This window comes from Rhipicephalus sanguineus, chromosome 3 (genome assembly GCF_013339695.2).
Source record: "Rhipicephalus sanguineus isolate Rsan-2018 chromosome 3, BIME_Rsan_1.4, whole genome shotgun sequence".
Lineage (NCBI taxonomy): Eukaryota > Metazoa > Arthropoda > Arachnida > Ixodida > Ixodidae > Rhipicephalus > Rhipicephalus sanguineus.
Genome location: NC_051178.1, coordinates 178,476,880 through 178,504,248, shown reverse-complemented (window position 1 = coordinate 178,504,248; position 27,369 = coordinate 178,476,880). Strand labels below are relative to the sequence as shown.

The 27,369-nt window shown below is 44.6% G+C and overlaps 1 protein-coding gene across 1 annotated transcript in view; it reads left to right on the top strand.

The window, feature by feature from the left end:
- LOC119387747 (neuroplastin) overlaps nt 1-27,369 on the top strand; it is a 51,989-nt gene that overhangs the window by 22,807 nt on the left and 1,813 nt on the right. The window contains exons 4-8 of the mRNA XM_037655251.2: nt 18,309-18,426; nt 20,285-20,442; nt 21,347-21,460; nt 22,090-22,263; nt 24,566-24,701. Coding sequence (XP_037511179.1) covers nt 18,309-18,426; nt 20,285-20,442; nt 21,347-21,460; nt 22,090-22,263; nt 24,566-24,701 — 700 coding nt within the window. The remainder of the gene's footprint in view (nt 1-18,308; nt 18,427-20,284; nt 20,443-21,346; nt 21,461-22,089; nt 22,264-24,565; nt 24,702-27,369) is intronic.

The window sequence follows — 27,369 nt, the reverse complement described above, 5'->3', positions numbered from 1 at the left end:
TGACCTGACTTCGTAGCTTCTGAAAGCTCTTTTAAGATCACGTATACTATACGTATATCTATTTTTCCTGAAGTGGCATTTTCCACATACGCAAGAGCCGCCAGGGAATCCGTGATTACGACCCACCTTCTGGGCGTCGTTGACAGTTTAATAAAGCCGATGGCTAGCAAAATAGCTACAAGCTCCGACGTTGTTGAAGAGGAAAGATAACCCAGCCGACATGCATATTCTTCATGTAACTCCTGAATGATGAATGCTGATGTCGCAGTCTCTTTGTTGACGGAGCCATCAGCGTACACGCGAGTGCAGCCTTGGTACCTGTCAAACAGGTGATCTGAGGCCAACTGCAGTGCGGCAACGGCTGGTACGTCATGTTTACTACGAAGTCCTTCTATTGACGATTCAATAGTTGGTAGCTCTAGCAACCAGGGCGGATAGATTAAGTCCGGTGGCCAATGTGTTGACGCAGGAAGCCGTGAAATGTACTGTTGATACACACGGTGTATTTGCGTTCCGGGACGGTTCTCAATTTGTGATATGAGTGGATGTGAAGGGTGTTGTGTGACTAGGCGAAAGAGGTGCCGACAGGTCTCTACATTTCGAATCACATTAAAGTTGGGTTCTCGTGCCTCTGCTAATGTCAGCGAACTTGATGTTGCCTGTGGAACCCCCAGACGTACGCGCAGGCTTCGTGCTTGTAGCAGCTGAAGTCGCTGTAGAGACGTCTGAGATATGTTATGGAGAACTGGCGCGGAGTAGGCAATCTTCTGTCGGATAAGAGCGCAATGGACGTGGAGTAGTGACGCCGATGTTCCGCCCAATTTATCCCCGCAATGCGACGAAGAAAATTTATGGTGCTGTTCACTTGGTTTTCGAGATCGGCTATATGTTGACTACATCTGAGTTGGCTGTCTAAAGTAACACCAAGGAATCGATGCTTTCGTGCGATTTCGATTCTTTGGCCGTCCACAAAATGTTTTGAAGTTTTTCGCTTTCTTTCTCGTGAACGGTAGAACTACAGATTTGGCGTGAGAAATCTGCATGCCTCGCTCTTTGAGGTAATCGCTTAGTACCTTTTAGTGCTTGTTGAAGCCGATGCTTGATGATTTCAAGAGATTTGTGAGACGTCCATATGCATATGTCGTCTGCGTACATGGACATGTTCAAGGCTTCTGGCAGCACTTTTGGAAGACCTGCCATTGCAGCGTTGAAAAGAAGCGGACTGAGAACGTTTCCTTGGGGTACACCTCTGTTCACGTTGAACAGATCGCTTTCGCCATCATTGGTAGAAATGTATATCTGCCTGTCATGCAGGAAGTTGGCGATCCATTTAAGAATACGGCCATGTACCCCAAGTGAGGTAAGCCCGTACAGCACAGATAGGTGGCTGACAGAGTCGAATGCTTTTCTTATATCTATGAACACCGCAACAGCGATGTTCCCTACAGTTCATTTCGTGTTCCACAAATGTGACTAGGTCAAAGACGCATTCCATAGTGCATCGTCGCCGTCTGAAGCCAGCCATCTGTTCTGAAAGAGTGTTGTTAGCTTCAATCCACCACTGCAACATATGTCAATCATTTTTTTCATGACTTTAGATATGCAGCTAGTGAGGCTGACTGGGCGAAATGAGTCAAGGGATAGCGGTGATTTACTGGGCTTTAGCAGTGGTACAATTTTCGCGATCTTCCAACACGACGGAACGTACGCCTCTGTCCACATATCGTTATATATCCCTAGAAGAACTGTCGTGCCTTCGGGGCCAAGATTTTTCAGAACGCTGTACGACACGTTGTCTGGACCAGCTGCTGTCCTTACACGGGTTAGTGATAAAGCAGTTCGTAGTTCTAGTAGAGAATACGGGTTATCCAGTTGGGCATGTGGTAATGCACAAGCATCTTGGATTTGCTTCTCTACAGAATTAGGCAGTGCAGTAATACTCTGAGCAAGTTGTCCAGTTCCAGTAAGAATTGAACAAAACTCATTAGCAGCATCACGTTCGGATAATCCAAGGTATATGGCCAATGCTCTGAATGGGCTCCGCTGGGATACTGGATGGCTTAAAGCAGTGACTATTTGCCAGATTTACGGAAGCGGGGTAAATGGGGTCAATGAGGCGCAGAAATCACGCCATTTTTTCTGACCCAATTTCTGCATGTGCCGGTTAGATTTGACGTGTGTGGCCTGATTCTCTTTGTAATCTTCCAGCCTTCCAGTGCGGCGATAACGACGTTCTGCTCGTCGTCTAATCGCTCGAAGGCGCTCATAGTCTGCATCTACACTGGAGTGACCCTCTGGAACGGCTGTAAACCTTGTCGCACGGGAGTATCTGCTTCGAATATAGGACATAAATGTATCCAATTCATGAACTCCTTCCAAGTCACGTCCGACATATTCACGAAATAGTTGACAGTTTGTTAGTTTTGAGGTAAATGTTTTTGTTATTATTTTTGTTTGTTTGCCTAATATTGCTTTTTCCTCAAATAATATGGGACTCGGTAACTACGCAGAAACATTCAAGAACCGGTATGTTAAGAGCTTGGGGAGATAGTTGAGGTGCCAACCAATAATATAATAATCTAAAGCAAGTATTTGAAGAACGATGTAGTTAGCATAATATTAACTAAAAAATAATAGTTTTGTGATATTAGAGCAACTAAGTCGTTGACATCAATAGTCCATGAACATCCTATTTGCGACTGACACAACTGCCTTTCTGCGAGCACACATGGTAACGCATAGCGTAGAACTTCTTTATTTTGCCACTTCAATATAAAACAACTTACTTCAAGCAGGGCACAGCATCCTTCGACTGATATATTTTTTAAAAAAAACACTGAATGGTCCCTCTCCGGAAATTTTGGGGTTCCGTTGTGATGAGGACCTCAGTTCTGGATGCCCTTGGCTAAAATATTATAGCGCTCTGAAATGTCGGAGTGTGTGTGTGTGTGTGGGGGGGGGGGGGGGGTAGATTCAAAGCACAGTTGTAGCATTATAATATGGCGAACACACTATAACAAAGCACGGGGCGTCCCAGCTCCAGCGCGCCATATCTCCAACACGCGCTGTCCGGTGCTCCTTCGTTGAACGAATCAAAAGTAACCAAGAAAGCAATGTGTCAACAGTTTGCGCAATGCGCCAACCTTACCTTTCCGCTTGCCTCGTACCTCGAGCAACATAATGAGTATAACCGGCTATCGCCACTGGCATCCGGCCAGGAAATCTGGCTGGCTTGGACTTTCACGTCCTTTTTTTTTTCTTTTTTTTTATGGGGTCCGCGATAGTACGTTCGACGTCTCTCCAGAGGCAGAGACGAAAAATAATCCCTCGCAGGAGCCACGCCACAAGGTCATCGTCGTCCAGCCTTTCGCTGTAACATGTATTTGCATGTTGCTACCTGACCAGGACATAGCCTGCTCCTCTGACACTTATTCCTTCTTTTCTGGTTATCTCGATCATGGAAGATATACATACAGAGCTAGCCAAGCTGCAGTTAGCGTCTTCAGGAACCACGAGGGGATCCAGAGAGGTTCCGGATGTGCTGACCCCCCAACCCGCGTAATTTTTTAATGTATACTTTCAAGTCGGTGTTGACGCCCCATATATACTGAGTTTTACGTATCAGACTTCCCATTGATTGACCACCCTTCGGAAAAATCCTGTATCCGCCTCTTTTCAGCAAGCAGTGCTGTGAACGAAAGTTATTTATGTTGTTCTGACGTAATTCCGATTACAGCTCCTCAACTTCTGACTTCTGTTATCAGCGGTCGACGAGCTAGTTCTTTGTGCGCCAGCGTACGATAAAGCCAGGAAAGGCTTGTTTCTTTATTTTAATAATAAATTAATTAACTGAATTCCGGGGTGCACTACGCGTCCCAACGACGATCTGGTTATGAGATACGCCGTTGTAGGTGACTCCGGTTAAATTTTGACCACCCACGTGGGATTTGCAGCCGCCGCAGCGGGGATCGAACCCGCGACCTCCCGCTGAGCAGCGCAACGCCACAGCTATCGCAGTGTTTCGTTTTGAAACATGACAATGTTGCGCAGACGCCACCGCTATAGCGTGCACTCGAATGCAAGGGCGTGTGGAAGGAACCTCTGCTCGGATCTCCGTTGCCACATCGCGAGTCCCTGCTGTGACGTTTCTGGCAGTCTTTCTCGCCATTTCAAGTCATTAGCTGTAACGGCGGCCGCTTTCGAAAGTGAGCTGCTTGCGCGCCAGCATTCATTGGCGACACCCTTCGCTAACGTCGCTTCCCAGGCTGCGGAAGAGGCCCTCGCTTCCTGCTTCGTCACATGGAAGAAGCGATAACGTCGCGTTTCCGGCTGATCGTTTTGTTTCTTCGCGCATTTTTGATATGCGCACTTATATAAATTTGGTTTTATTTGTTTCCTTCATCTTTCTCTCTCTTTGTTTTTATTTGCATCCTTGAATATAACACGCATGTGGTTATGATGTTCTATAACAGAGTAGCAGTTGAGTGGAAGTATAGGTTATACAAGAATGCGTGCACACTTCAACCGCATTATTTGTGCTTGAACACTTCACAGTATAAAATTAAAGACAAATAAGGGATGAGCTGCCGGGGGGAGGGGGGCTTGGACTGACGATGGAAGCCGGAGGAAAAGGCAGTAGCACGATTCTAGGTGCTCTTTACTACACTAATCATCACAGCCGTGAGCTGATCTAGAACTCTGCAGGCATATGCTACCAATTATTATTACAGACAGAGGTTCCTATAATCATTATATATACTCGACCTTTATATGTTATAGCTGTTTCGTCGAAGTCTAAAAAAAAAAAAAAGAAACTTAGAGGACGCCCAAGCTTCGCCTTCAGGGGTGGAACACGATAGCGTAATCGTGCCCCGTTCGCATCGACTTCTCGATCGCTTGCAACGCTTCGCTTCTCGCTGGACACCTAAACCGTGCTGTAAGGAAAGGAATGTCTGTGCGCGTAACGCTGGCCGTTTTAAACTCTCCAAGAGTGCCTACCGCAAGTGCAGTTACGTAGCGCGCACAACGCCATAATTCAGCATTTTGCGAAGTAGACAAGTATAGCGAACGCAACAATAGGCAGTTTTAGAATAGCGTACTCAAAGAATTGCGTTAGCTTTTCGCGCAACTGCGCATGCGTCGTATGCTAACTGCTTAGCGGACTCCCGTTAAGTGACGGAAATAGCGGGCCGCAAACGCTAACGCTAACTTAGCGTAGGCTATTCTAAAGCTGCCTAATAGCGCACCTACGCAGCTGCCACGCAATATTACATCTGTTAACTCGGGTCCTCGCACTACGTGACGCCTGTATAAGTTTTTTTTTTTTTTTTTCGAAGCAGTTCCAGGAACTGGCAGTCGTGTTCCTGGGTATAACACCCGACTGTCACGCAAGATGCGTGAGTTCTATTCCAGCTCTAACCCCTGACTTCATTTTTTTTTTCATCCATCGCGGTTTTTTGCTCACGGACAACGCCGCCGAAGCCGGAATTTCTGCGACACGGGCTCTTTAACGCTAGCGCGTTCAAATGTTAAGTTCACATATGGTGGAGAGCACACTTCTATTGCGCTGCATTACTGTACTGAAAGAGGTGAACATTATTTGCGCGTCACACTTTGGGCATGACAAGACATGAGTTGAAGACGCACCGCTGTGAGCGGTATACGAATGAAGTAAAAAAAAAAATACAACCCTACGAGATCATTTTTTTTTTTCCCTCCTTCAGTGGTGACGTCATGAAGAGAGAGTGAGCCTTATCACGGGAAGCGCTCGCTGGAAAGCAGCTGCTGCAATGTGCACACAACGCAGCTGCGAGCGCCACGTGACACGTCATATTTTGCGGTCGTGCGCTTCGTACACACATACATCTACACAGCCTGGTGCATGCCGTGCTGAGAGCAAGCGTTCTGTCTGCAATGCTGGGGCGTTTGCAAAATGCCGCTTTTTCGTTGCGCTAGGGAAAATGAAAACCTGACAACTTGTGCGCTCATTGAGATTGAACTGCTCCTGTCACGCTGCAGTATTGGTAGCCCAGCTATATACTGCATGCATTATTTCGTGGACACTGCAGCGGGAACGAACGCAGGCGACATATATATATATATACATATATATATATAGATATATATATATATATATATATATATATATATATATATATATATATATATTATATATATATATATATATATATATATATATATATATATATATATATATATATATATATATATATATATATATATATATATACAATAGGCACCAATAGTGCGCAGTGTGCATGTTGGAGGGTGGAGCGGTATTTTAATATTGAACAGAATATCACATGTTTCTGCAGACCTTTTACCGCAAAGAAAATTAATTTATATTTTTCAGTGCACGTAATGTCAAAACCACATTTGAACGGTAAGCCAGACCGTGAGACGCACTTTCGTGCGGAAAGGCTTTAATCCTTTTGAGAGTTGCACAATTCGCTCTATACTCCAGGATAATATAACAGGTGCTGGGTATTATCGGAAATAATCGGCCGATATTTGGTACGACAGGGCTCGCGTAACTGCGCCCCTCCAAGGGTAACAGAGGGTAACAGAGGGTAACAGTTGAAGCTTCTTTATATTTTTATGCGCATCACGGTGAAACGAGTGCCCTAAATGATGTGCCGAGCCGATTCCATGCACTCGCTCCCGACGCAACAAATACGCAATTTCCGGCAGTGCGAGTTATCTGCCCCAGTTGCATGTGAGTGACCGGAAGCTGCACGTGGGGCTTGAATGCTTGCGTGCTTACGAAGAAGTGTTTCAGAACGAAATACGCGCATGGCGCCTGGTTGTGAGGGTCGTTCGCGCGCGCAGCATTTTATTCGCTGGCCTTGCTGCTACACGCTGTGTATAGCGCGTGTATCTTGTATAGAGGTCTCACCGGTAGTATGTCGCCTAGAATGAAGGAAAGCCTGAGTTGGTTGACAGAAATTCCTCGTGGACTAAAGTGTGGCGTGAGGACCGTGACGGTCAAGGATCGGCGTTTGAGTTGTCCATTTCTCTATATACTTTTGTGTTCATTAATTTCTTTTATGCAATGCCTTTTGTAAGATGTGCAATCCCTTATTTAATTCTTTTGTCTGTAATCCTTTTTGTAATCCCCTTTTGTTCGTAATCCTGTAGAATCATCTTGTAAGATTATAACATAACTATTTAATCATCGTGTCAGAAGATATGCGCATCGCAATCCGCTTAATCCTGGACCATTCGAGTACTCGAAGGGCAATGGCGAGCATGTATAGCTGCAATCCTATCGTCAACAGTGATGTGGTCAGCGTTTGATTTAGTTTATTCCGTTCCATTCGCTTTCTTTTTTCTTCTTTTTTCTTTCTTTCCAGTATTTCAGGAACTTGTGAGCTCGTATATGTCTTGTCAGTGCGTTGTCAGCGTGCCGCCCGGATATATTTCGCCACTTTTGAGGTGGACAAAAAACGGGAACTTTGTGCAAAACCATACACTAACATGCATCTAACTGTGACGTGAAGTTACATAGAGTTATAGTGGGTCTGTATGAATTTCTTTTTAATTGCACCCCCGCCACAGTGGTCTAGTGGTTATGGTGCTCGACTGCTGACCCGAAGGTCGCGGGATCGAATCCCGGCCGCGGCGGCTGCAAAGAACCCCAGGTGGTCGAAATTTCCGGAGCCCTCCATTACGGTGTCTCTCATAATCAAATCGTGGTTTTGGGACGTTAAACCCCAGATATTATTATTGCAAAGCCGTTCACAGCTACAAACGAGAGAGTAAATTTATGTATGTGATTGTTTTGGTTGTAGTATAGTGGGCCCAGTGGGCATAAAATTCCGCAACTTTTTCGCTTTTTATCTGGAGTAAGAAAAACGTCGATGTGGTAAAAGTTACTTGCTCGGTGGCGGCAGGTTTTCATGTAGCATCATATAGCGTTGCTAGTTGTTTCCACCACTATACGAGGCAGGATGTCACAGCGCATAACGCGCATGAAATCCTCCACTTTCATTATAGGAACGAAAGTGGAGGATCCGTGCCAGGTGCTATATGCTATAGCATACCTGTCACGGATGGCTTGAAACACTATACAACTGCGGCGCACAACGTGAGGTCATAAGTGTCGACGTTCCATAATTGTACTCTCCGCAGTGACATCATCAAGGGCGGCATTCTCCCGTGCGATGTTGTGCAGCGACCCGTAGCCAAGGAAACTTGATTTTCTCGATGTGGTTCATGGTCGTCAAATGTTCAAAACTGTTCGTTTTACTCTGGCTGCATGCGGCAACGACACAATTAACGATGACCGAATGACAACGCTGTCCACTCTTTAGATGACGAATATACAGTTGCTTGTTTGTATACGATATCAGACGGCTCGCGTGAGCGGGATGAGTGAAGTTGACAGTATGCACATGCATGCTTCATATCTGACACTGTCCTGTCGTGGAGGCGCCGTGTGGCTTTTAATGAAGAGCAGATAAAACGAGAGACGCGTATTGAGCACAGGGGCGGCGCCAGGAGCATTTTACTGAGAGCGGGGGGGGGGGGGGGGGGGGGGGGTACTATGCGGTGTGACTATGTTTGCTCTTGAGAAGACATAGGGGGGCAGGCTAGAATTTGAGCTGGGGGGAGGGCTGCTGCCACCCCCCCCCTGGTGCCCTGGGGCCCCTGACTGAGTATCGCGGTAAAAACTGCGGCCCAACTAAGTGATCCAACTTTTACGCGAACTCTAATTTGACACTGTCAACCTCAGTTCATGGGGTCATTACAGCGGGGGTTATGTACACAATATTCATATGCACAAGGGATGACATTCTAAGTAATATACGAATTTATTTACATTATTGGTAATTAACAGTAGAAATACAAGGATAAAAAAAATTCGGCAGATCCCACGCTTGTGGGAATCGGTTTCATGCGAAGCAGTCAGCGAGTAGCTGTCCATGCTGCATTTCTTTTTTTTTTTTTGGCTTTGAGCGAAGCGTTACGAGTTAGATCCACGTGTTTTTGTATGTGGAGTAGCTGTGTGCACATCGTGGGCTGACCATGCACGTCGACTTCACTGCCGTTTAAAGGGTAACTTAGTGGTTTGACGTAAAGTCGACACTCCCGTTAGAGCAGAGACGTCAGTTTTATCGAAACAAAGTGCACGTGCGCTACGGTCGGATGACGCGAGTATTATTCGTTAGCGTATTCCTCTGGGGTCGAGCAACGCTTGAATGTAGCTTGCTCATTCATGAGAATACATATGTATAATGTTTGTTAGACTGTTCTAAAAGTGGAGCCAACACTGGAGACAGAACTGACGTTAACCTGACATGATGCCTGTATCATATGAGTTTATGTAATGTTTATCGCCTCGTTATAAAATTAGATAGCCGGAACTGCAGCCACAATTGACGTTGCACCGACATTACTCCTACATAGGGTCTTTTTTACAGAGCAGTATTCAAGACCTGGCGTGGCTATGTGTAGAATACCTGAATGCCACGCAGAATGCTTGGGTTCGATTCCTGCTGGAATCCCAGATTCTTATTCTTTGCATTCGTCGGGTCAAAGCTGCCGATGTCGGTTTTTCTTAACGCTCTCGCGTTTTTATTACCAATGTCTGTTCTCGCCGTTCCTGGGTAGAGATAAACTGTTAATCACCTGTGACGCATACTCGCATATCGCGGTCCGTGGTAAACGGGATATGTGCCACACCTGTCTGGAGGAAAGGGTTTGACGACGTGCGCGACAGGATTTTCACGTTATTCATGTCATGACCAGATAGTCATATTCTTCAAACCCTCTTACCCTCCTATGCCAATTTTGGTCTATACACCAAGTTAAGGAGGCGATCACGAGAGCATAGGCAGATAGATAGATAGATAGATAGATAGATAGATAGATAGATAGATAGATAGATAGATAGATAGATAGATAGATAGATATATAGATAGATAGATAGATAGATAGATAGATAGATAGATAGATAGATAGATAGATAGTGCCTTGGGTTCACTAAGAAATGCTTCGCTTTTAATAACGGTCATATTACAATGAAAATCAACATATAATACAATAACAATGAAATGCTCATGCCAAAATTCAATGTCATTACAAAAAATACAACTATAATGCATATTCAAAATCGGCACACCTATCACTGCTTACGACTGCGTCAGGCAAACTGTTCCACATCTCAGTTGTGCCCGGAAAGAAGTAGATAGAAAAGGCATCAATTTCCGATCAGTAAAAAAAAAAAAAAGTTTTAGTAACTCTATTAAAATGGCCGCGTAAAACCCTACGACAGCAACGCCATCGATGGCCTGGCCACTAAAACTGAGCGGCGTTGAGCAAGCTGTGCAAAATTGCGCCTTGGAAAATTGGCGGGCGAGCGCATATTCTTCGCCCGAGCTCCGCTATATATACACGGTGTTGGGAAACACTCAAGGACAATCACACTTCGCGCCGAGAGAGTTCTGACGCATTCGGGTACAGGGACTCTGACGTCGTCAAACCAGCGATAAGATAAGAGCGAATGATTATTATCATTGTACATTACTACACATTGAAACGGGTGGCGGAAAGAGCCGAGGCAGTTTAGTATGGTACTTAAGTTCACACACACACACACTATATATATATATATATATATATATATATATATATATATATATATATATATATATATATATATATATATATATATATATATATATATATATATATATATATATTCCACATGGTTTTTCTATTCCTGTGCGGCGCCAATATATTCCAAACTTCCATTGGTCAAATCTTTTCACTGTTGTAATGCGTATCCCCTCACTGTACTTTCTCTAAACTTTATAAGGCATAAGGACGAATGCTAACATTTTCATCGTTGTTTATACATATTTATATTTTGACCACAACATACGTGTAATTGTTTCCGTAGTACGCTGTGTATACTATGCGCCTATCGTGTTCTTTGTGAAACCTACCGCGGTAACTTTGAGTTCTTGAGACAGCCTGCATTAGCTTGAAAAACAAATGCATTGAACCTCGAATTATTGCGCACACACATTTCTCTCACGGTGGATCTCGCCTCTGCTTCTTATAATTCCGCATTCATGTTTTACTTCACTCTTTCTATAACCGCTGCGCGCACTCCACGTACCCAAATGTAATCAATTTGGTTGGGTAATGTGACAGGGTAAGCGCCAGCAAATTGGCACGTTTATGAGCAATAATAAATTTAAAAAAAAACACTCTGATCCTGCGTTTTGCTGTGTGGTTCTAACAATAAAAGCTGCTTTTGGTCCATGTGCGGTACAGCGAACTTCTTTTATAGCGAACTTTTTTTTTTACAACCACAATTGCACTCTGTTTTGTAAAGTGGACACAATTTTATGATAGAGAGGGTAACCGAGGCCGGAAAACGAAGTTCCTCATTTCCATAAGGACTATATTTAAAGCTTTGAACCTACAATATAACATGCCCCGCAGGGATGGGTGCGGATGCGGCCTTGGCAATCTGTATAATTACCTCTGTCCGCACATTCCGTCTTGAGACATGCGCTCGGCATCGTTAAAAAAGAAAGCAATAGGCTTGTTGTACCATTAGTCGGACGTCCGCTGCATAGGTTCTTTAATTGATACAAATATAGATGTTTCTATCGTTGTTTTTCTTTTTCCTGATGCTTGCCGCTATATACAGAGACATATCATAGATGAAGTCAGTGTGCTTTTGCCGAATCACCCAACAAAAAATATAATTATTGATGAATAAGCACATTTGCTCATCTGTATTTGGAGATATCACAAAATTCATAGTGTAGATATATAACCAGGTTGGCTGTTTTAGTTGGTTACTAATTTTTTTTAATGATGGTTTGCATATTCAGGCCTAAAAAAAAAAAAAATATATATATATATATATATATATATATATATATATATATATATATATATATATATATATATATATATATATATATACAGGTGGAGGTTTCCTACTTTCCCGAGGGAGGGGGACTTGGGCAGCTTTGTCGCCTAGTTATCTGTACTTTGAGGGTAGCGTACACAATAAATTAGTCTTTTTTTTTTTTATCAGAAACAAGGTTCATTCCAGCAGTATACAAAATCAAGGGGGGTGTGGGGGAGGCCAGCGCAAAACCCCACCCCCGCATATCTGACCCACCAACCATTAAATCAAAACCTGCCTCAGCCAGTCTCAGACACACGTGTAGTTTATAATAATCGAAATTCAGGTTCAGCCTGTCGCCCATTCATTATGAGTTTGCCTTTACACGTACTGCCATTAAAAAGGCGTCCGACGCGAAAAGCGCAGTCTCTGAAGCGGACAGGGGCCAATATATCCGCGATGTTTCAGGGTGCACGCTCCCCCCAAGCGCACGTGCCAATCGTCGTGACTCAGGGACAAACCGCAGCCGTTGACGCTAGCAACGCTAGCTGACGCCGTCCGACGCTCACCGCTTGCAGCTGGCTCGCAGCCAGTGCGTTTGCGTCGGCGCACAAGCCGCGCCGCCGCCTTGGCCCAAGGGGTCCGCCGGCCTCGCAAATCCACCGCCGTAGCCTACGAATACACAAATCGCACACGCACGGCGAGCGTAACATTCATGTGTTGAGTTCCAGCGCGTCATTTTATCTCGGCTTTGCTAGTACGGGAAGTGTCCGACAGGACAAGTATTTGCTTCGAGTAGATAGCGCTGCTTACAACAAAAGCCACGACGCAACGACCAAATGGTTTACAAGTAGGCGCCAAATTTTTCGCCGAAATCTGCTAAACTTGGATGCAGCGGTGAACTTGAGAACTACGTTTAAGCCAATGCGTGTGGCGCCTTTCTTTCCGTACAAACGTGACGAATGGTAAACGAGTGTCCTCTAGTCTCGCTGCGCGGCGCCACCAGTACCAGGAGGGAGGCAGCTGTACAGGCAGTGCGGCAACGGGTTTCTCTGCGGGGATAGTCGGACGGAAACAGCTGACTGCGTCCGGTCTGTGCGGACCGACCTGCGAGTGACTTCGAACTCAGCCGTTTGGGTCCGGTTTGGCGGTCGTCGTGACGCCGCAGCAACTAAGAAGCGCCCCGCCGCCAGCCACCAGGCTCGTCCACCGGAGCCGACATGGGACCCCACATGATCGCAGTTGCTTTCGCACTTTTCGTCACTCGCACAGGTATGACGATATCCTCCGCGGCGCTATTACTCACTCGTAGCGCGCAATCACTTAGCTGGTAGCACGTCGAGCCTGAGGTTGCGATTCACTTACTTTCTTTCGCTTTTGAAAACGTTGTCTCGGGTGCGTTACGAAAGTCGTCGGACGGCCGTACTACATTGCCGTGCTTGGAATGAAAGATAACAAATATACAGACAGAAAGAACCCCTGCATTGCTACTTGTTTCCTTGCTTAGGTTGCGTTTTTACGCTAAACCGAAATGCTGCGCTAGCCGGTGGCCGTTTTTAACCTTGGAACGGTGGTGTTCGCTAGGAAAATTACCCGCAAGTCGATAAGTGACCGGCAGGGTTCTGGCGACGCGCAAAGAAAAAGGCCTCGGTATGAATGCGCCAAGGTCTGAAGGACGAACGAGGCATGACTGCGATCTAAACGGTCCGCTGGAGAGGGGAGAAAGTAATATTGCCGGAGACATAAAGTGAAATGCGATTACGCGCCTTCGTTATTATTTTCTTTCTCACTCTCTATCTCTCTGAAAGTTGTGCGTGCCTAAAGTTTTCAATCACGCATGGCGTTGAGCGCGTGCGGCAAAGCCAGCTGAGCAGGCTGCACCAACTTAGATTTGGCGTTCACATCGGTGGTTTCTTACGTTTTGAATAAACTCGTGCGTCGATTTAGCTGCCGCAAAGGCGGTTAAAATGGCTGACTGAAGCACGTAAAAATGGAGCGATCGTAAGCGCTCTCAGCAGAGCACCTTGTGCAGATAACGCGCACTTGTCCTTATCATCAGTGGCCTCGCTAGGTGGGCTAAACGTATTGTCGTAAAGGCAGTAAATGTGGGAAAGGCAACGAAGTAGCGGCCCTGACACCAACACGAACGGCAGCACGCCATGGATTGAAAAAAATCTGCGCAGGACTTGAGTTCAACGTCCGAAGCTTACGCTCATGAACACCTGTACGCGTACTCTTCGACTGTATCGGAACTGGTGCTGCCGTTAGAATTCTCCACCCACTGCGGCAATAATAGAGGGAAAAAAAAAACATCTTCAAAAACATGTGCAGTTGTGCAGCTTATGAAAGGACGCGTGTGCAGTGCGAAAACTTCCGGTCGTAAGGCCACAATTATATACTGCGTCTAGCTACATCAGCGGCGGTACCAACTAGAAAGCAGTGAGAGTTGCGCGCAAAATAGTTGAATCGTACACATGACTGATCGGGACTTCATCTCTTCCATTGTTGATATTGCAAGATATATTTGATTTCGTGAAGTTCACGTTGCCTTCCATATAGCTTAATCGTCAATAAGGATATTTTTGCGGCTGCAGTATGAAAAACTGTTCAGTCACGCCGATTCAGCGTTTGAATGTGAAAGACGAAACGTGTTCAAACGCGCTTCTCTGTGACTCCTCGCTTAGAACTAGTAGACAATTTTCATTCGGCAATGCTCTGCATTACTGAAGTCACTAATTCGGTTAAATAACTTTAGCCTTGCATAGATATTAACTAGGCACCTTGCACACGAGCTCCATCCAGCCCACCTCTGCATATGTCTCTCTTGGAGGCTATGGGTACGGATTATCTAAAGGCATGAAACATTTTTTTTTGTCCAAACAACTGATAAGCCTCTGAGGTGCTTGAACTGGCTAGGTCTGATAGCTCAAGCCCTTTACACAATCGTACACGTGCTACGAGGAGCTCATGCAGAAGCTCTTTTCTGGCAGTTCTTTATTACACTTCACTGGGTCACTCAGTGATGCGTGTATACAACTTTTACTAAGAAACGTCACTTATGAATTGTTGCCTACCTTTTGTTCATTGTTTCATTTACTAGGATGCTTTAGCAGGTTGAAGACATTTTATTTTCTTGTGTTTTTTTTCTTTTCTTTTTTTTTACAATAACCTGTAATCAACGCAACTGTGTACCTTAAAGCATGTTTCAATAGTGCAAATAGAGGTTAGTAGCATTGGTCGCAAAGAATTTGACTCCCAGTCACTCGGCATTGCTCTGCAGTTGGCCAATTGGATGCACTATCAGCATTCCTCTATTGAACAACAGTGTCACTGTGGCATCATTAACGTTGTTAGCTGATCTAGATCGGGTCATAGCTCTCTGCTGTGGCATTACTTCGATTGCAATGTTAAAGCCTACTTTTGCGATTTAAACAGCAGAAGAGGTGCCTGTGTAGTAAGTGTATTGCTGATTTTCGGGCCAGTAGTACCATTTCCTGCATTTCACTCCAGGTTTATACAGTTTTGGAGGCCAGACGCAAGTATATTGCCTTTTTTTTTGCCAGAATATGTGGAATATGCATCGGCAATGGCATCTGCACAGGGTAGCACACTCTTGCTTCCCCCCCTTCTCCTCAGGAGCTAGCGAAACGTCACAATCCAATGGCGCCGCTGAGCCTCCCATGGCCACTACGGTAGTTCGGGAGCGAGGCAAGTTTGCCATCACGTGCAAGGTGCCGATGACTCATGTGCCACTGTGGCTCAAGGACGGTGTGCCTGTGGCTCAGAGCCAGGGCTACCACCTGCAACAGGACTACTCCTCCAACAATGGCTCCGTTGGTCACATCTTCATGCGCCTCTCGGTTGAAAGAGCCCACCTCTCTCACGCGGGACACTACAAGTGCAGCAGCTTCAGCCCCCATGCCCACCGAATCGTTGTGGTCGCTGGTAAGGTCCCCCCATGGACCATCACGAGGGCTGTCACAGTGCTCAGCAAGGCCAGGAAACCATTAGTCTGTTAAATGTAGAGAGTCTTCACATTTGTATTGCAGCTATTTCACTCCGAGAATGTATAGTCGCACAAGTCACATGAGCTTGCCTCTCTGGTGGACTACTGCAAGCTCTAAATGCATTGAATGCAATGCACTTATAGACTATTTTACATAAGCCACATACGTGCTGCCATCTTGGGCTGTTAAACGAACGTTTTCTGACTTTCGCATATTGCGAAGTCAATTAATAAAGTCATGAAACGTCTAATGCACCAACCCAATCGTTTTCATGTACATGCGTCTACTGCAGCACTGTTCAATTAGTTGTTAAATAATGCGAAACGACAAGGCTACAGCCTACAACCCAATATGGCGGCACCGAAACCCATCCGTGAAATAGTCTATATGTAGTCAGTACGCCAAGTAAGGAATCGGGAGTCGGTCGCTGCTTGTTTATGCTTTACTGTCATACAGTGGTCAGAGCAATAATCTAAATCTCTAAGGCTAAGTGTAGCACATGCACTCAGAGACAACAAGGTCTGTGAGATGCTGCGCTTTCTTTCTTTTTTCTAGCCGTTCTTGGTTTCCTTATCACAAAGTACTTCTCAGCAGCAGAGTTGGTAGATATTGGTAGAGTAGCTGAAGCATGCGAGGGCCATCGTGTGTGACCACCTGTTGCTCGCATACTTTATGTTTAAGACGAGCTTCATTTTTATTCAGTGTTAGGTACTTAGGAGTCCATAGTAGGAGTAGAAAAGCTGTGGCAGCCCTGTGACGGAGTCCTAATGGGTAATGTGGGAAAGTGCGCCCCTCATTCCATTTCCTCGGCATGCTGTCCGTCCTTCCACCCGCTGGTGTCCCCATGTAACAGTGTGTTCACCTCAACATTTCCCCTCCTCCCCATCTTGGACAATGTGGGCATGAGTGCCTCCTTTATTCACCTCACGCACGTTACTGTGTCCAGTGACTCCCATATCCTTTCTTCTCTAGTCTCCCACCTCCTCATTTCATTTCTGTTCACAACCTGTCATTTTCTCTTTATGGGCGTTGACGTCAATGCAGATCTCACTGCAAGTGGCAAAGCAACAAAAAGTTTATTTTTAAAGAAAAGAACCAAAATGTGTAAGCATTTAGGGGCATGGTGTGGCTGCATCAGGAATTTTCTCGCTGCCAAGGAAGTATGTAAGCATGTCAGACAGAAGTGCACGACAAGCTGCCTGCCGAGTCCAACTGGGCGACTCCTAGTCCTGCTTGAACGACTGTGACTTTGCCCCCTTTCCTGCACAGATCCCACCTCTCCTGCAGTTCTGTCGGGGGTTTCGTGCCTCTGGTGGCATTGCATGGCTCAGAGCAAGCTGCAGGCTTTTTTTTCTTTTCTTTTCCTTCATTTGCTGCCTCCTGTGTTGCTTGCCTGGGGCCACCTACCTGGCCACCTTCCCCTGTTGAGGAAATGTGCATGAGGGGTGCTGCGCTGGGCCATCGTCTCTTACCGGCGCACCACAACGACTGGATGGAAGTTGGGAAAAGGGGAGTGGAAGGGTAGCTGGGGGGACGCTGGGGCCTTGTTTTGTTATCTCGTGGCCCTCACCCCTCACGTTTTCGCTGGCTCTGTGGGTCAGGTTTCGTTAACCTGCGTCCCATTGCCTTTTTTCAGTGTACACCTCAAGCCAAAAAGCGGCATATAGGGCCTGCCCCTACCAGCCTGCACTCGGCATACTGCACTGAGAGCCTGCCCGTAGTTGTTCATATACTTCCCCATTTGCTGGGTGGGCCAAGCCTTGGTTGTTGGCATGCTCCGTGCACACCAGGCTGCACTTCGTTTTGCTGGTTTACTGCTTCGTCTGTATATTTTTGTCTTTGTTTTTGCTTTTCTTTTGTCAAATGTTCATTATATTTTTTTGTGGTTGTTGTTGTTGTTACCCCTTCAGCAGCACTGCATTATCGATGTTGAGAACAACCATTTCAGCACTTTGGATGTTGGCAGCCTGCCAGGTGCAGCCACTTTCAGAACTTGTTTAGTACTTTGGGAGCAACCCAACCTTATTATCTTTGGTTTCACTTATTTTGTATTCCATCTGTGTAAAGTGTTACTGTGAGCCAAATATCAGCACCAGCGTCATCCTTGTTTTGTTCAAAAGCACATGTGTCCTAGAAAAACTTTGTGTTACTGCATTTTGTAACAAAATGAACTTGGCCTTCCGAAACGTAGCTTACGTAAAGGACTCCAAGGCATCATTGAACATGGTAACTTGATTAGTCCTAATGGCCAAGTCAGTTCAACAAGAGGACTCTAGCTGGCACGCTTTTGAGCATTCACAGTAGTGTTTCTTGCGGGCATTTTCACTGCTACCAGGAGCTCTAGTCATGTTGCCTTTATTCAGCCAAGGCCATTTTTCTGACTTTTTCCCCATCTGCTTGTTCCACAGTGAATGCAATCCAGACCAATGAGGATATTCCAGGGAAAGGCATAATTCTCGACCCAAAGTCTCACACCTTAGCTTTGCAGTGCAACTACACAGAAGCTTCCAACATGGGAATCATTTGGTAAGATTGATTGAGTGCATTGAGTTGCTACGGACTAGCAAGCTTATGTGACGATCCTTTAATGTTGTAAGAAGGTAGTTCATTTAAGGTAGACAGAGATTTTGCTCCTAGCAACATGACTAACACTATATGCAGCATATAGCGAAGTATCAGATATAGCAAAGTAAATACAAGATTTGACTGGCCAGAATTAATTTTGATGGAATTATTTACCATTGCAATAAAATTGAAAAGACAGAATTTAAGATAGCTTTAATTACAGAAAAGCAATTATGTCATCGCTTGCACTTCAAAACTGTCCAAAGTACGTAATATCTGAAATTGTGGCTTCGTTTATGGTGAGCAAGTGGAAACACTTTATTAAAATAAGGAAAATTTGGATTTTTTAGTAAGCGAGTACAAGTATTATTAGAACTGAAGGCCATTGCCGAAATGCCAAGAGGTTGTTGAATTCCCTGCGTGCATTTCGCCTACCACCAAAATGCCACCCAAGATTGCGAGGGATGTGGTGAAGACTGTTGTCAGCTGACGGTGGCATGACCATAATTGTTTCATGCGTCCACTTTAAGAAAAAATCGTCGCTAACTTAGTCTGCTGTATTTGATGGTCCTCATAGAATGGTTCATTAAACATGAAGTTCTCTGCATTAGTAAAATATTTAAACAGTCGAAGCTGAGGTTGAAAAATGTTCCATTACATCCGAAAGTCTCTTGCACGTGGCTCTGTTGTGACAACAGTAAACTGTATTGGGTAGTAATAACGAGAAATACTCATCAGCCAAAACTTCAGATTGCACATTCCAGAGGCACATGTGCCTTTGACCAATGGCTTGGCTTTGCTGGCTTGAAGCCGAGCAAGTCTGTTTTGCAGTGACCCAATAGTAAACTTTTTTTGTTAGCCGAAGTCATTGAATACACTTACATTAAGTATCGTATATACATAAGGTATTTTTTTGGGAGGCTTGAGTTCAACATTAAGAGGTTCAAGTCTACTACAAATACCAGTCAACGCACCCAAAAGCAGTATCATTTGTGGCAGCATGTTGGGGCTACATTGTTATGAACTTACGGTACTAAAGGTGCTTTTGTGTTCTACTCTAGAGTGCTTATTTGGGCCTGTTGGTACATGTCCATAGCAAATGAGAAACATGTGTTGCATGATTATTCTTTTCAGTAAAGAAAATGGACCAAAATAACTTTGTGCCATTATTCCACATTCCGGCCCGTGTCATCTGACAGATAGAAGCTGCCTACGGATTACTTGTAGCTTGTAGACAGACAAAATCGCAGGAGTGTATTACAAGACAAATAAACACGCTATATTCTCTGTGAGAACAAAATTTTGCTGTGAAACTGATTAACCTCTTGTATATTAACGATTGTAGGGCATTCACAACCTGCTCGCTTTGCCTGTGTGCTGAGACCAATTGAAGTTAACCTTAAACATAACTCTATAGTCATGGTTGAAGTACTGTTTGGCTTAACCGCTACGATCTGTAGTGATTCACTGATTTAAAACCTTCTAATAAATTACACAGTTCATGCAGAGGGCTTAAATCAGTCTGCTACTGATCTTTAGGACGTGCTCAACCGACTGGACGTGTTTGTACAAAATAGTCAAAACCATTTCAGGGTTTCTTTAAAATGTAAAATGTGATGTAGAATAATACACAAACACAAAAATGTCTGTCCTGCCAGTGTAGTCTTTTTTTTTCATGCTATGTCTTCGTTACATTGTAAAGGGCTATGGTATATGCCTGTAAGGCTGTCTTACTAACCAAAACATCTGAGTGCCTGTTGGCTTTGTTATGCTTCTCCATGTTTTGTGATTTAATGGCAGGTGTTATGTATTGTCACAGGTACAAGGATGGCGCCCCACTTCCGAAGGATGATAAGAAGTACAGCATCAATAGTGATTCCAACACCCTTGAGATCAATGACCCAGGGTATCCAGACACTGGAAACTATACGTGCGTTGTTGAAGGTGTAGGCGAGAATGCCACCATTGTTGTTCAGAGTAAGTACAACACTGTACAGCAAGCAATGAAAGCTGTCTTAACCACCAATCATATTGGTTATGTAGCCTGACATCTACTGTGCTGTGGCACGAATGTCTATCCTGTATCAAAACCCCAAAAAAACTGACAGCTGTACATGCCTTGACCAAGTGCCAAATGTTTCTTTAGATAGCAAGTTTTCTTGGTGGTTGCCTGCAAGTTTAAGATTAAATTGAGACTCCAAACATTGCTCAGCCTAAAGCACTGACCACCAAAGTCATTGAATACACTTAGTACAAGCTTGTTATGGTTATTATGTCCAACCATATTTTCACAGTATGATGGCTGCATCAAGGTGATGGCATGTGCTCGAACTTGTGTGATCGTGAGAGTTTTTCGGGTGCCAAATCATGAGGATGGAAGTAATATATAACAGCATATCCTAGTGAGCATCTTTGGGTACCAAAAGTAGCTTGATAAACCAGTGTTCACTTGTAAGCTGCACCGACAGGTGCATGAAGCCACCATTGACAGAGTTCTTTCTCTACGGTTATGTAAAATTGTAACGAGTTTTCAATTAACCTACTTTGCTCTACTCCGTGTTGAATGTACATTACTGCTTATGTGTGTTTTGAAAGCTTCATTATCTGCCACAAGTGACACATCATTTCGAGGATATTCGGTTTGATTTATATGGTAGTAGTTTTCAAAATGTGGTTCTTATATTCTGTTGCTCAGTGTCACAAACAATGTAGATGTTGTGATGACGTTTTTGTCCTGTGTCATTCACTTCCTGCTTCATTTGTGTTTTGGCCATTAAGGAGCCCATGAGCATTCTGGATGGTTAAATGAAACCAAACCAATCATATAGATGTTATTACGCAGTAGGAAAGCATTTTTGAGATTTTCGCCTCTTTGTTGCAGCCAATGTGTCCATTGAGGTCACTGAAGGCTCCAAGAACCAAGTGGAGGGAGACCCACTCACCCTGTCTTGCAAGGCGTTTGGTGTACCGATACCCGTTGTCACCTGGTTCAAGGGTGAGTAAAACATTCTTGCACTGCCGTACTCTGCAGGGCCTCAAAATAAGCACAGATATCATTTTAATCGGACTACATTGAAAGCAACTTTCAAGGAGTACCAGCACATGCTTCTGAAGTTGCGTAAATTCTACTGCATGCTTCTTGTATGTGAAAGGACTCCATTTAGTTTGATTTTGATTTGATACCAAATTTGCCTTGCGATGGCAAACTGGACATCGTCAGAGCGTTTGAACCCTTTATCTAATGTAAAAAAAATTAGTCAAGAGTTTCACTTCACTACTCGGTAAATAAAAGAACATGTGCATTCTGTTTGAGCTTAGTCATTCATACACAGCAAATACTGGCTTGTTAATCGCTAACCCCTTGTAATTGTGCGTTAGGCTAAAAGTGCTGTGCTCCGGTATGCTGTAGTGTAGGGCTGTTTAGGTTTTTGCGGTGAAGAGGTTTTGAAAGGTTCACTGCATTTGCGCAAGATTAATGTTTAACTGTGTGGGGGTCATCTTGAGTACAGTGATGTGCCACAGGTGGCTTTACAAGAACTGGTGCGCATCAGGGCACAGATATGGCTTTCTTTTACCCCACTTGACTCGCTGAATTGTGTGTGGAAATTTTCATCCTTGCTACAGATGACGAGCCTCTGAACATCTCTGACCCACGCATCTCTCTGGAGCCACTGAACAACGTGTCCGATGCCAAGCTTGTAATTCAGGACCTGAACTTCGACGACAGGGCCCAGTACACCTGTGTTGCCAGCAACGGTATCAGCAATGAGACCATGACAGTCTTGGTTCGCGTCAAGGGTGAGTGCTTTTGTTTCTCTTCTCTCATGCAATTGCATTGACTGGCCATGCTTCAAGGCTTGTCAAATTCTCATATTCACCACAGTAGTCCAAAATTGACAAGTTCACTGCTCTGTTAGGATAAACTGAGTTGAAACTGGACGTTCATGATAACATGAGGCTCATTAGTTGCCACATTAACCATAACTAATTTATTTTAAATAACAGCCTCACGGTTTATCTTGAACCTGAAAAATTGGCCAGTGAGGTGCTTTATGGAGTTGGCGGAGTTTCATGCATCTTCGTCTCACAACTCCGGCATTTCTTTAGTTTCTTTAGTGTGAGTGCCACTTTAGAAAGGCATTACCACTACGGAAATCATCAACACCTCAGAGAACTTGACTGTCTCCATTGTGAAAAATGTGAATCTACTTCCAGTGTGCATTCTCTCTCCTACCTTGCATACGAGTTTAGCAATTACCGTAATTACTCGAATCTAGGCCGACCCCGATTCTAAGCCAACCCCCTAAAGTCCGAAGCCCGAAAAAAAAAAAAAAAAACTTACCTCGAATGTAGGCCCGGGTAAAATTCACAAAGAGAAAACATTTATTGAAAATATGAAGATGAAACGGAGCAGTTGGTTCATCATCATGATGCCGCGCTCATTCCGAGTCGTCGTCGCTGATATCTTTGTCGCTGTCCTCAAACAGTGCGCAATCCTCGGTGCCATCAAGCGCATTTGAAGCGCCATCAAGCGCTCGCTTGAAAGCGCCCTCGCCGTCACCTGGAGCACTTCCGTTGTCACTGGAAAGGCAGCTGCTCGCTGCGTCCGAACGAAGTCGGGCAATGCCGTCTCCATTTCAGGGTGACGGCCTTTCCGTGGACCGGTAAAAGCCATCCTTGTTGCGGCGCACGCGAAGAGCTTCTCCCGTTGGCCCCTCCAGCGACGAACATTCTTTTCGTCCACTCCAAAGTCCCGCCCGACTTGAACGTTGGAGGACGACTCCGCGGCTAGCACAACTTTCCTTTTATACGCCGCACTATAATGACTACGCTCGTTTGGCGCCATTGAGCTACGCCACACACAGCCCACTCGAAGCGAGACTCGAACTGACGAACGGCTCGCCTCAACACTCACCACAAAGATAAAAATGGCGGCCTCGCATGCATACTTAAGCCAGGTGTTGGCTCGGCTACTATCGGCTACAATACTGTCTAGGTGGCGCTAGTTTTGCAACACTTTTCTCGATGAAAAATGGCGCGTTTTTCAAAATCCTCGAATCTAAGCCGAGCCCCCACTTTGGCACATCGTTTTTTCGAAAAAACCATCGGCTTAGATTCGAATAAATACGGTAGTTGTGGACTAGAGCTTCAACTTGGATGTCAGTAATATTACATAGAGTTCTTGCATTTCATTGTTGTCTCGCAAAATAATGGTCTTCTTTGTCTGAAACTGAAAAGGTCTTTCTTTTTCGTAGTTATTTACAATGTCAGTGATTTAAGTGCTATACTGGGAGTGCATAGTTGCCAACATTTTTTGCACCACCAGTGGGTACTGGGGACACACCGAGCCAATTCATTGTTCTAAACGGTGAAAGAAAGGGCATTTGTGCGGCATTATGACTTCATTAGATCACTCAGTGCTCTCTGCGTGTGCAAAAAGTGCCAGCTACCATGCAGCTTAACCCCTTGACACGATATGTACACAATTGTGTACACCACTTGTTTTGTTAGTTGTATCAACTCTAAGAAAGAGCCAGATACATTGACCTTTGGATGAATTCAACCTCCTGCACAATAAATTTGTCTTCATTTAACTTCATTTTGCAATGTACTGTTGCATATGATTACTTTGCTGAAGGCACTACCACGTTCGAAGAGTCATTTGTTGGGCCGCTTCCCGGGAGCCACGTGTCTAACGCATAATTTTTCTTGGCTCAAAATTGACCTAACCGAAAACCAATTCGCACTATATTTCTAGCCTGAGATTCATTAATGACTTCAAAATGAATAGATATTTAATTACAATGTAATTGGGAATAATTATTATAACATACATAAATTAGCGTGTTATGACATTATTTTTGTTGCAATAGAATATCAAATACCTTGAAATAACGTTGTATTGATATGACACCTTTACAGACAGTTCGTAATTGGTGGCGTCTGGAAGGGTTAACAATCGACGCTTTTAACCACTGAGCACGGTACACTGCAACACTGTAAACCGCAGTGCTCGGCTAAAGTTTCATCCAGTCTACCATTTCTTGCGATTGTGTTGCAGCACCTAACACTGCTTATTGCTCTCTTTATTGCTATACAGACAAGCTGGCTGCTCTGTGGCCCTTCCTTGGAATCTGCGTCGAGGTGGCTGTGCTGTGCGCCATCATCTTCATCTATGAAAAGAAGCGTGTCAAGCCTGACTTCGAGGAATCCGACACCGACCAGAATCCCGAAAAGTAAGATCACCCACATATGCATTGATCTTGGCATGGCTTCATTGCAGCTTTTATTCACGCATTTCAGTACATAGACCGTTATAAGCCCTTTCAGTGGCGAGTTCCACGTCTGATGTACAGGGTCGTCCACATTTAAGGCAAACGCCTCATTAGTATTCAGGACCTCATAGAAGCTGATGTTTCGTATGTAGTTTGTAAAATTATTGTCTTTGTCAACACCATAATTAGGTGTTACATAACGAACATTTCCCTCCTAACGTATAGAATAAACGTACCTAGTTTTACCGGCTTGAATACTAATGAGATGCTCACCTTAAGGGGGGACGTGGCAATGAAAACTATCTTGGTTATTTATGGAGATAAAGTGATGAAATTTGGCATGCAGATGTGATATGTTGTGCTGATATCATAACTGAAATCGGTTTTGAGCTATCTGTTGCAGTTTTTGAGTTACAACACTTTTTATACTCTCATTGTCATCCCAAAATTAATTAATTAATTAGAGATAAGTTCGTCACGATTTTTGCATGAGCATATTCACAAGGGCCCGTTCTGTGCCGTAAAGCTATTGGTTTATTTTTAGTATTTAAATAAGCACACAAAAAAATTTTTGAAATTTCTTGTACTCATTGTCTTACTAACAACTTTTACAAAAAGCCAATTATAAAAATGTGTATGGTGTGCAGACAAATATGGACAGCTTTACGGCACTCACCAATGTCTCAGGATCTAGGCACAGAAAACGGAATGGTTATATCTTTATTTGTTGAGAAATGGCACAGGGATTACTGATAGCAACTGTTCAAAAAATGAAAGCTGAGAAAATGGAGCTCCAAGAAAATGGAGCTAGAAGCTAAGAAAATGGAACTCAGAAGGAAGCTGGTTTTATTTTTCATTAGAGAAATGCAGCTTTGTGGCTATCTTGAGCTCTATCTGTCCTCTTTATGATGACGCCAATAGGGTGGCATTGTGTCAAAGGAAAACAGCAGATTTTCATTTTCGAAAGCCCAATTTTCTTATCGTTTTTGATGACAGCACACTAGTAAAATGCTTTTTTTTTTTCAACTTCTACTGCTTATTTTGGTCTAATATTTCACCATGACGTCAAACATGGTCTGAGGATTGCAGAAAAAAATAAATTCAAAAATTGAACATTTTGACAAAATTTACCATTCCCATTGCCACGTCCCCCCTTAAATGTGGTCGACCCTGCACAACCAACCACAAGAACTCATGTGTTTTGCCTATGTGCAGTTATGTGCAAGATGAAAAAGGTCGAAACATAGGGCTCTGCCAGCGACATGCACTGCTTAACTGTCAATGAGAAAGAAAGAAGCTGTTACACAATCTTCCTTTTCTTTTTCAATTTATTCTACATTTACAGTACTCTCGTTAAATGGAACTTGAAGGTACCAGGAAAATATGTTCCATTTAAAGGGGTCATGAAGCACCCCTTGGGCTTGTTGAAAAAACACAACCTGTGGAAAGCTGACACGGCTATGAACTGCTCTGCAAAATATTAGTCGTGCGTGCCGCTTAAAGGCCGCAAGCGGAGCGCGAAGTTGCTGTTTCCTCAGGCGCCCTCTTTTCAAACAGAGGCCGGTTCTCACTCTCGTCGGTGGGCAGGGCGTCTGCATGTTGACGTCGCGGAGACATAGCATGCTTATTGGCCGATAGCCGGATGAGATGCGCTTCTTGCCACGGGGTGCCGCCACTTGCCCGCGCCGCACTCCTCAGTCTACTAACTTTACACGGTAGCCGCACTCGCGCTGCAAATCACAGCGGGAGAGCGATCGCGTTTCATGACGCGCGCTGACGTAACTTCTTACCCCCGTGCCATCCCTCCCTGTCTAGCTTCCAGTGCGCTCGTCGGCACGAGAACAAAGTGCTGAGAGCGTGCGCCAAACCCCCGTAACTCCGCTGATTCTTGACGAATTCTAGAAATTTTTGTGGCAATCGATTCGGGAGGCAGTAAACTCCGATACTAAGGTCATTAGATCATTGCTTGGAAAAGTGGTTCATGACCCTTTTAAGTGGAGTTCCATTTACTGAGAGATAAACAGGGGTACAGAATTCAAGTTTTGGGGGTGCTATGCCTCTGTAAAGTCGCTTGTGCCTCATGGCGCACGCATGCCTCATGTATTAGCCGCAGTTAGCATTAACAGCCGCCGAGTGAGATGTTGCGTTCTGCTCACACGATGTAGGCTTAGCGCAATGGCACCGGCAGCACCGCCTGGTAGGTTAGGCCGGCGTGCAGGAAACAGCAGCAAGGCACTTTGGGGTTTGGTAGCGTGCGTGGATGGACGTCTCCTGCAGTGGGTCCGTGGGCCCCTCGTTTCCCGCGGGCCCCTCATAGTGAGTCTCGCAGCATCTTGGCTACAAAAAACTTGGAGGACACTTAATCTTCACCTTCAAGAGCGGAACGCAGTAGCGTAATTGGGCCACGTTTGCATCACCTTCTCATTCATTAGCCAGACATTGCTGCTCGGTGGGCACCTCAACTGTGTCGCAAGGAAAGGAACGTCTATACGCGTAGCATTGGCCATTTTAAACCCTCCAATTGTGCCTACTGCAAGTACAATTGTGAAGTGCTCACTGCGCAATAATCTATCTTCTTGCGAAGCAGCAAAGTACCCACTGTGTGTCCATGAGGTAATATGCACACCTA